This window comes from Heloderma suspectum, chromosome 7 (assembly GCF_057233095.1).
Source record: "Heloderma suspectum isolate Gila_16-S chromosome 7, 16-S_ref, whole genome shotgun sequence".
NCBI classification, from domain to species: Eukaryota; Metazoa; Chordata; class Lepidosauria; order Squamata; family Helodermatidae; genus Heloderma; species Heloderma suspectum.
Genome location: NC_139464.1, coordinates 30,079,342 through 30,090,336, shown reverse-complemented (window position 1 = coordinate 30,090,336; position 10,995 = coordinate 30,079,342). Strand labels below are relative to the sequence as shown.

The following is a 10,995-nucleotide window of genomic DNA, read 5'->3' as shown; positions in this document are numbered from 1 at the left end:
GACGTGATGTTCACATATGGGTGAGTTTTGACAATGGTGTTTCGCCCTGATGTTTCTCCAGGGGGGTGGGTTTGCTCACACTTCCTCTTCATGGGAAATGAGGATGAGTAGGGGTTTCCCCCTGAGTGGGGAGGGCCAGCCAATAGGAGCTGTCACTAAGCAGGTTTAATGCCCAGGATGCTCTCCATCCCAACAGTGTGTCCTTTGGATTGGCAACCCAGCCACTTGACCCATTGGGGTGGTATGAGAAGCACTAGTCACTGGTTACCTGGGCTAAGTAGGAGTTCGTTGGGTGTTTCTGCCCTTGTAGAGTATTTGGCTGATGGGCTTAATTGCCCCCTTGGCACAACAGGCGGATTCCGTGTGGGCTGGGAGGGGCTTGAGCATGGTGAATGCCTTGAGGCATCTGCACAATGCAGGGCCACTTGTCCAGATGACCTCTGACAGCCCAGTGGAACAGGGGATTCAAAATGGCAGCTACTCTTGGGCATCACATGTGAGGGCTTTACAAGGGTGGTGCCATGTGACTGCCAGGGCCTCCCCAACACACCTGATTTGTGTACTAGCCAGGTCAGGTGCTGAACAGGCAACAGCCTGATTCAGAGCTTGGAGGCAGAGGCATGCACCCTTCCCAGGTTGACAGTGGGAGCAACCATCTCACAGCTCCCTCCTGAAGATACGGAGCCCACACTGCTAGGCTGTTAGTCCAGGGCTAATTGGGTTTCTTTTTGCAGATCCTGTGAAGTTACATAAAGCTGTGCCCTATTTATCCCCACCACTTGTCTTTTCTCTTCATTCCTAGTTTGGGGTGGGGATTGTTGAAGACATTCCCTCAAGGAAGTGTGCTGACAGAGTCCCCATGTAAGTGCTGTACCACATCAAAAAAGACACACGACTGGGGTGTCACACAATGGAAGAGTCACACAATGCATCAGCTTCAAAAGGATCTGTTCCTTTTTGTAATGTTGAGAATTTGGGGAAGATTCTGGCTAGAGCATTTCTCTGTGACTGAGATACACCAGGGATGCTCTCTCTCTTAAAACAACAAGTTGTGTGTGACCTCTATCTGGATTTTTGGATGCATTAATGAAGCAGAAGATACATCAGTGGGATGATGAGGGTAGGATAGGGTTGCCAACCTGTGACCTGGCAATTCCCCATGTATCTTTATATTTGCTTCTGAATTGGGTAGGGATGGCGGAGAATTCCGCCACAGATTTAAGTGAGGCTGAATGCACTGCCATTTGGCCCCCCGAAACCCGTGGCAGAACATCCTCCCACCCCCCGCCCCCCGCGGAATCCCCCCCCCCGGGATGAAAGCTTACCTGGGGCGGAAGTTCCAGTGGCGGCGGCTCCGGTGGCGGCTCCGGTGGGGGCTCCAGTGACGGCAGCTGGGCTCTCAGCCGGCTGCTGCGGACTCAAATGGTGGCCACCACACCATTTGCTTAGCTGCCTTTGCCATGATAGGCTACATAAATACTTACGTAGCCTATCACGGCAAGCAAAAAAAAACTGCATACGCAAATGGCGGCAGCTACAGCGGCCACCATTTGCATTCCCTTTTTTTCACTGTTTTAGCCTACATAAATATTTACGTAAGCTATTACGGCGAAAAAAGGGGAATGCAAATAGCATAGTGGGCGCCATTTGCGTTCCTTTCCCCCCCGCCGTAATAGCTTACTTAAACATTTACGTAGGCTAAAATGGCAAAAAAAAGAGGTACGTAAATGGCGCCCACTATGCTATTTGCGTTCCCCTTTTTTTCTCTGTAATAGCTTACATAAATATTTACGTAGGCTAAAACAGCAAAAAAAAGGGAACGCAAATGTCAGCCGCTGTAGCTGCCGCCATTTGCATACACAGGTTTTTTTTTCGGAAGGCTGCCCAGTGGCCAGATGTCCAACTGTGGGCAGCCCTAGCCAGCAGCTCCATGGAATCTCCGTGGAACGGAGCTGTCCGGATCAGGATTTCAGGGGGAGGTGTGGAGCGCCTCCCCCCACCACGAATCACCCCGTCAAAAAGGTAAGTGACTTTCGTACATCCCTAGAATTGGGAGATGAGGCAGTTTTGACTTCACCTGTTTTCCTCACAGTTGTTTCACCTGCTCCTTCCCTACCTGTTATGTGACTACATGGGCCATGTGTCCTACTTGGGCCATGTGTTCTACTTCAGAGAGGACAGTCCTCTATTTGAAGTAGAGCTGTGCACAAATGGCTTTTCAAAATTTTTCAGCCTCTTTCTGGGCAGAAAAAAAGGGGGAGGATTTCACCTAATTTATCCTAGGAGAGGAGAAATTCTCCAACGGTTTCTCACAGATAGGGATGGCGGAGAATTTCTCCCCGAAACTTCGGGGGGCCGAGCGCCAACATGTTCGGCCCCCCGAACAAGTTTCGGGGAGAAATCCTCCGCCCCCCGCCCCCCCCCCCGGGACGGGACTTACCTTCCCTGAATGTCCCTCCCGGCGGCGGGTCCGGCTGGCGGTTCGTCCGGTGTTCGAGCGGGGCGGGAGTGGCAGCCGGTCTTTCAACCGGCTGCCGCCCCCGCCATTGCAATGAAAGAAAGAAAAAAAAACAAGGTGGCTGTGGGTGTTTTCTCTCTCCATTACACATCTTTCCATTGTTCTGCAGCCTCCCAGGCCAGCTGCACTTTCTGACCTGAAAAAGCCCCATGGGAGGAATTGCCTCCTAAAGTCTTCCTCATGATGGCTTTAATTGAAGTGTGGGAAGTCGAGGAGGCTACAGGCTGCCACAGAGATTATTGTACAATGACAGACAGGATATTTGTGCATTCTCCTCAGCCACCTCCTAAGTAAGGTAAGCACAAGAACCCCAAACCCAACCCATGATAATTTCTCCAAAATTTCTCCTCCTTTGAATTTATTTTCTATCAAATTGAATGAGAATGGTCAAAAAAATGTGGGAGAAATTTTTGGCACAGTACTAATTTGAAGGCATACTTTTTTTGAAGGACTGTCCAGTCCAGGTCCAATTTAATGATAAAGACACCTAAGAAGAGAAAGCCTTGAAATGGCCCATCAACAGTTAGCACCTAGAGAGCAAACTGAGCAGGCACATAAGTCACCTGGTCTCAGTCTTCCCCACGATGTTGAGCTGTGCTGGATTTCTATTTAAATTATAGTAATTCTTCCAAATGTTTCTCCCTTTCTGTGTGTATCAGCATATGCAAATCTATATCTTCTTTTGTCCTTTTTTTGGTGATACATTTCCTCTTTCTTGACCATGTGCAACATGCCTGGACACCTAGTTGCTACAGAAAGGAGGGGAGAGGGACAGAAAGAAGGACAGGAATATCAGCACCCCTTTGCAGTTGAATGTGGGGCAGAGAAGGGGTCAAGGGCACTCTGTCTGTACCAGGCCTCCTTGTTGTTCAGACTGGCAATCAACCCCAACACATAAGCTTTTTGTAAGGTTCTCCTGACATGCTCTGGCCTGTAGGTACAGAGAGGCTTCCTTGGCTGGTCTTCTGCACTTCCTTCCTTTGGCTGTAGAGCAGGGTGGTGGCACAAAGGCTGAATCCCTGCCTGACACTCCTCAAATACCAGTTCAAGACCTGCTGTGGGCTTGAGTCCTGACACATGGGGAACCACAACCACCTCTTCAGGCAGGAATTTGAAGGTACAGAGACTCTCTGGGTAGCAAGCTTGCAGCCCTACAGCAAGGTGGATATATGAACATATGGGCAATATAACCCAACATCTTAATCATTAGCAACATTATTCTATGTGACAGCTTCATAACCTAACTGTCTGTATAATGGCCAGTTCATACATATAATTTTTAATGTGATGCTCCTCAGCTCACATGGTGATATGACTGAAAACACGTCCCTCCCACCCCACCATCTGGTGTAGTAAGTTGCATCTGTAATATCCATGTTATGCCAGATTTTTGAATGCTACTGTAGGTACTGTCCTACCTGCAACATTTATTCCCTGCCATTGTAAGAATTATGACTGGACTGTCAATCCCCTTTGAGAAGGCTCCATTCTCAAAGGCCTTCTTCAGATACTCCCTCCAGTGCGCCAAGTAATAAAGAGGACACCTGGTTCCCATTTGACACCTTTGCCCATGAATGCTATGCAAAGTCTGACCTAGTCAGAATGGAAGAATTGATTGACATGGGACACCTGTTAACTGCTCGCTGCTCATGATAGTTGCAATCCAGCGAAACACCAGCAATTTCAAGTCCCGTTGACTTAAGAGAGAAAGAGTATAGCACACATTTCAAAGTTTGGCTGAAACCATGTCCATTATGAGGTAACGTTACTATGTTTCTGATGCAGAGTCAAGCAACAGGAGAGAGGTAAAGATTAAGAGTAAGACCCTCAACATCCAGTGATCCCTCACCCACCCTGTATCGCTTATCAAAATCATGGGAACAGTTGAGCTGATTGGATTGCTCCATGCTTTCCCCTTCCAGTCATTTACACTTCTCACATTGGACATTTATTGTTGAAGGCTTTTGTTTTTTCTCCCCCACTTTCAAGTGAACATGCTCACAGACAGACAAACTGGCCACCATTACACAAGGACAACTGACAATCCCCCACAATGTTGTCCGGCTCACTGAAATGCCATGCCAGTGCTTTTGTGCAGCTCCCTTTCTGGCAAAGCAAGCCCAAACTGGCTTTGTGCAAGAGACCTTCTCTGGGACAGGGATTGGCCCCAAAGAAGATTGGATTCAAAAGCCCTCCTGCATGAGAGACGACTGGAAAGCAGGGAGTGCTGCCTGATGTGCATCTCCTCAGGCCTAGTTACCCTTTCGTACCTCTGAATGATTCACTGACAGAAAAGTTGTAGTCTTTGAAGTGCAGATGTCAGAGGTGGAGCACATACCCTGCCCCTCCTATGTCCTCTAGCCTTCTTGATTTCATACTAGAGCATAAAGTGCTATGGCATTGGTTTTTTTTATTTTATTTGATAAAACTTGGAACTTTCTTGCCCGTTTTTTTTTTTCCTTTCCCCCATTATTATCGTTTTACCTTGTGGCTCCTATGTTCTTGTAATGACACATAAGGAGGTGCTTAAAGGTTTTCTTGAAGGTAGCATTGCAGAGCGCATAGCAGGCAGGGTTGATGGTGCTGTTGATATAGCACAGCCAGTAACCAATTGTCCATACTGTGTTGGGGATGCATGATGCACAGAAGCTGTTGATGAGTACCATGACATTGTATGGTGTCCAGGTAATGATGAAGGCCAGGAGAATAGCCAAGATAGTCCTGGTCACTTTTTTCTCCCTGGATGGGGGTGTCTTCTTTTTGGCCGGCTGCTTAGTCATCTTGACAATCTTACGCGCTACAACTTTTTGCTTCTCATCTCCATTTTGCCCATCGGTGCCTACAATCTCCACGGTGGTGTTGGTGGAGCCCCCGCAGTCACCTTTAGGGGATGTTGTGAGTATCCTAATGCATGTCAATTTGGAGTTCTCCACTTTGGCATTGACTTGGGAGACAGAAGCCCTGGTGTCCTCTTTGATGGCTTCATCCTCTTTCACGTTGGAAGCTACGGCACTGACAGAGGTGGAGTCATTTGAACTTTCCTTTTCCTCTGCAGGAACACAATTTTCTGTCACTGGTTCCCCAGTGGCTTTACCATTCTGAATTTTACTGTGATCTATCCCATCTTCACTGGTTGGGATGTTGTTATTGTTTGGTTTCACTATTTTACCTTGCACCAAACTTGGAGAAACTGGGTCCTGGTTTTGCCCACCCTCCTTTTTGTCTTTTTTAATCCTGCTCTTACTGGCACGGGATATTTGCCAGTAAAGAATAGTCATGATGATAACAGGCAGATAGAATGCTGCAATGGCAGTGCCAAAGGTGACAGCCGCATTGGACAGGAATTGAATGTAGCATTCCCCATCAGGGACAGTCCTTTCCCCTACAATGAACTGCCAAAAGAGAATTGCGGGTGCCCACAAGATGAAAGACAGCACCCAGGCAGCTGCAATCATCATACCTGCCATCTTAGTGGTCCGCTTGACAGGGTATGATAGGGGCTTGGTGACACAAAAATATCGGTCAAAACTGATAATGAGGAGATTCATGACAGAGGCGTTGCTGACTACATAGTCAAGAGCCAGCCACAAGTCGCAAACCACAGGCCCTAACGGCCAGTAGCCAATCACAGTGTAAAGTGTGTACAGGTTCATGGAAAAGACGCCAATGATCAAATCAGCACATGCCAAGCTGAACAGGAAGTAATTGTTAACTGTCTGCAGGTGCCTGTTGACTTTGATGGACACCATAACCAGGATGTTCCCAATGATGGTCACGAGGCTGAGGGAGCCAGCCACCAGGACAATGAAGACAACTTCAACAGTTTTATAAGGGCTCGCCAGGGCCATCACATCCTCCACACTGCTTATGTTTGTTGAGTTATTCATTTCTGTGTCTAGAAAACTGATGGATAAATGTACCTTAAGCCTGCAGAGGAAAGAGAAAGAAAGCAGAAATGGTGAGGCATTCACTTTACTCATTTTGGCAAATGGAGCCCAAGATGAGATGAGAAGCAGAGGACGAAAATCCAAAGAAAACAAAGATGGCTTGAGTCCCATCAATCAACACTTAAAGGGTTCATTTTCCACTGATTATAGTGGGGCTTTGGTGTACTTAATTTTCCTGTAGAGTATGTTTCAAGATGCTAAATATGAATACACTCACACAGAGACAATTATATATGATTTATCATTAAAACAGTGTACATGTATAATACAAAATCAACAACACTTGGAGACTGACCTGACGTTTTCCTTATAGAAGCAGAGCAATCTGATCATGCCCTGTGGATAAGAGCTGTTGAGTCAAGAACTACATTAAAACTGCCCTCTGAGTGTATCAGATTGGGCTCTGTCTAGAGATGTATACAACCCTTGAGAGACATTTTGGAGCAATTTCCGCTCAGCCACTGCACATTTTCACTGGAATTCCAAAGGGTCCAGTGAAATTTTGCCCACTTTCTACACATATTATTAAAATGGTTTTAGTTTAATTATCCTAACACACGAACACACACACACACACACACACACAGGAAGACAGAGAGATGGGAGTCACCTTCCTGTTCTACTACAAAATACAGCAAAACACAGGATACAAAACTATGCCAGGAAGGACCCACCACATACTGTGCCCCATCAAACACTGTTCTCTGCCGCATACAGTGACTATGTCACCCCTCCCACTTGGAGCATTCTAAACTTTCAGGTACCAATTTGTAAAAACCAATTCTACGTCAGTGGAGGCTGGTGGCTCTAATGTCAGTGGGGCTGTAAATCCACTCTGGGTTTCAGTCAGAACTCTAAAGGAACTATCTAAGGTGCTGAACCTATTTTGGGGATTGGGTGCAGCACCTTAGATAGCTCCATTAGAGTTCTGACTGGTTCTGACTGAAACCCAGAGCAGATTCACAGCCCCTCTGACATCGGAGCCACCAGTCTCCAAGCTCTAAGTAGATGCACAGTTAAAAAAGAAAAAAAAAAAGTGTTAAAGTTATTGAACAGCAAAAATAAAGGCAATATTTTGAAGGAATATGGAGTAATATATAGTTTAAAAGCAGCAGCATATATTTTAGAGAAGCACATGGAAAACTGCAAATACTCTGAGTGGGAAAATATTCACTGAAAAGAAGATTCCACTTTATTTCTGTCTGACTCTGTCTATCTAAATTTTCTGCCATGCACTTCAGCTGAAAAGGCTTCCAGAGCACTTTTCAAACAAACAATACAACAGGACAATCCCCGCTCACCAGCTTACAATCTAAAAGAAACAGCACAAAAGGAAATGGGGCTGGGGAGGGAAGAGGAAAAACAAACAGAGTGCGATCCTAACCCCACAAAACCAATGGCTTAGGATGGCACGCTGGCAGAGAAGAGCATTGATGGGAGGGCTGAACAGCGGCAAAGGCCCATGCTGTGCCTAGGTGGCTGGAAAGCTTCCACTGCTGGTTCTCCCATGACTGATAGCTGGTATAATGGCCCCCAATGGGAAATTCCATGGGTTGAATAGGGGGGAGCCAGCTTTGGATCTGCTAGATGCAAAGCTGCTCCATTCCCAGAGCCCTGGAGCTAAAACCTCACCCTCACCATCAACTTGGAATTGGACTTTCAGGGATCCGCCAGGATTTAAAGCTGCTGCCACTGCTAGAATTTACAGGTCCAAAATACACATGAGTAAATGTCTACTTACAAAAAAACAAATGTATAGAAATGTAGAAAAACCAACTGCAACTAATTTTCGACCAAGTGTGCATATGCCTATGGATTTTTTTTGCACACTGCCAGTGATTGTGGCAGAAACTGAAAGATGTTTCAGCAAGTTTAGTGTTCATCAAAACCAGCAGGTGTTCTTCTATGAGGCAAGAACTGTTAAGCTACCAATCTGTTTTGTCTATTGAGTGCACATTTGCAGGAGAAAATGTCTTTGGGGACAGACTTAAAGATTTTGCTATACAAACGTCCAGAAAAGTAAATCTTTAAAGTGAATTGGATTATATATATATATAAAGGTTTGCAGCCATATTGGTATGTTACAATAAAAAAAGTCAAAACACCAGTAGGATGACACCTGGAGGGAGCAATCCTATCTGGATCGACAGTTGCTTCTGATCCCAGGGACGACTGTCTATCCAGTGCAGGGCAGGAGGAGTGGCGAGGAGCGGAAGTCATCTGTGCTCCCGCCACTCTGCTTTCGTGGCTAGATAGCGGATTTCAGCTATCTAACCCCAGGACTGTGGAGCATGGGAAGGGGCGGCTGGATGACTCATAGGAAGTGTCATACTGGCACTGCCGACTTCCCTGCCCCTCCCCGCCCCCAGGAACACCCTGTTTCCCCCGCTGTGCGCTGCTCTTCCGAGTGTGGAGCTGATCAGCACTGCCTACAAGGCAGCGCAGGATGGGGTGGAGGTTGGTTCTCTGGGAACCGACCAATCCTATGGCCTTCTGGCTGCTGACTAGCGGCCATAGCATTGCACCCTTATTGACGCTAAATGGTGGGTGATCCAGGACAGACAGACACAGCAAAGGGCTACTTTGAACAGCACCTGATTAAACAGACTGTGCTACCAGAAGATGCAGTGATGGCTGCCAACTGGAGGGCTTTAAAAAGGGATTAGGCCGGTTCATGGAGGATAAGGCTATCAACGGCTGCTACTGGGTATGGTGGTTATACAGAACCTCCAGTATTGGAGGAAGCATGACCATGCCTCTCAATACCAGCTGCTGGAGAACACGAGCAGGAGAGAGCTGCTACTCCCATGTCCTCTTGGTGGGCTTCACAGTTAGGCGTCTCATTGGCCACTGTGAGAGCAGATGCTGGAGTACACAGTCCTCCGGTCTGATCCAACTAAAATTTTCGTATGTATTTATTAGGACCAACCAAAACGTTATAAAACAATCAGGTAGCTTTGTACGACTTTGCTTCAGGTTGGCTGTTAATTTAAACAAAAATAGCAAAAGGAAGGGGAGGATCATTTTGGAGCATGGTAGAAAAAAGGCCTGGTACAAGTGCAGAAATACGAAAACGGTCATTTCAGAATTAATTTCATCTCTCCTCGTTTACCTTGTCTGTTCACAATCTCTGTTCATTTTGTGCAAACAGAAAAACTGTGCAAAATGAACAGGCAAAATGCACAGAAAACTCAGTATTTTCCCAAAGTGCGCACTTCCCCCCACAGACTGCAGAGTAAAAATGTGCATTTTAAAAAGTGCACTTTTAAAAATGCACATTTTTAAACAACCTGAATGCATGTTCAGAGAACACATTCCCCTGCTGGCATCCATGTTCAGGGCTTGCATGCATGGCATGCTTCCATGATTTGTAAATAAAAGTGTACATCCCTAATCCCTACTGAGAACTCCTGCATCCAAAGCATGCACTCCACTGCTGAGTAATGTCTCTTTCCCAAATCATTATGAGCATGAGTGCAATTAATTTCTTTTGAAGCAAAATGGTTCCATTTGCTGTGTTTCATGCCCCCTTGGAATATTTGTTTCTGCACACATTTTTCAAAGTGCCATTGCCTGTGCCGCCTAATGAGCCACCAATGGGTTATTGAAAGAAAAATCAAAGCAGCAATATATCTCTGATATACCAGTGATGAGTGAGCAGAGAGTCTCGACCTTTGATTATATATACCGTTTTTTCCTCCATTCCTCTGAATCAATACAGTGTAACTGAACAATGAAGACTCTGCATATGTATTACTTACGAGCCATACTTGATAGCACTGGTGCAATTATTTCTGTTTTTAAAGGGACAGAACCATTGTACCTTTAAAAAAACTTCAAAAGAGGAACGCGCCAGGGCTCAAGGCTGTTCCTTCCCAAATGGGAGCTGTAGTGATGGAAACAGCTTTACCTGTGGATTTATTTATTTATTTATTTATTGCATTTATACCCCGCCTTTCTCCCTCTCGCAAGGAACTCAAGGCGGCTTACATTATCCTCCTCCTCACCGTTGTATCCTCACAACAACAACCCTGTGAGGTAGGTTGGGCTGAGAGTCTGTGACTGGCCCAAAGTCACCCAGTGAGCTTCCATGGCCAAGTGGGGACTAGAACCCGGATCTCCTGGCTCCCAGTCCGTCACTCTCACCACTACACTACACTGAATGTCTTCTAGTTGTGTACCTGTTAAAGGTAGAGAACCTATTCTATACAACTGTATTTCTCCAGCAATTATAAGCAGCAAAGATTTCTAATCAGAATATTTTCCACAGGGTAGCCATTCTTTAAAATCTGATTTCAACCTCGCCACTTTGCTCCCCATTCCCGACTTGTAAATGTCAAAAGGAAAGGAAAAACTCATTCCTCTTGGTATAAGTGCAGCAAAGTGCCTTCATTGTGCATACCATGGGAGTGACAAAATGGCCTTTTGCTTCTAATCTGAAGGCACATACATTCCATCTTTCATAACACGAATCATCCATTTTCACTGAATATTTTTTGAGAAAGGGGTAAGAAAGGAAGAGGGAGAGAC

General features: G+C 46.0%; 1 protein-coding gene across 1 annotated transcript in view; it reads right to left on the bottom strand.

The window, feature by feature from the left end:
* Positions 1-4,976: 4,976 nt before the first annotated feature.
* CHRM2 (cholinergic receptor muscarinic 2) overlaps positions 4,977-10,995 on the bottom strand; it is a 227,007-nt gene continuing 220,988 nt past the window's right edge. The window contains exon 3 of the mRNA XM_084811722.1: positions 4,977-6,445. Within this exon, the coding sequence (XP_084667848.1) occupies positions 4,999-6,405 (1,407 nt within the window). The 5' untranslated portion in view covers positions 6,406-6,445 and the 3' untranslated portion in view covers positions 4,977-4,998. The remainder of the gene's footprint in view (positions 6,446-10,995) is intronic.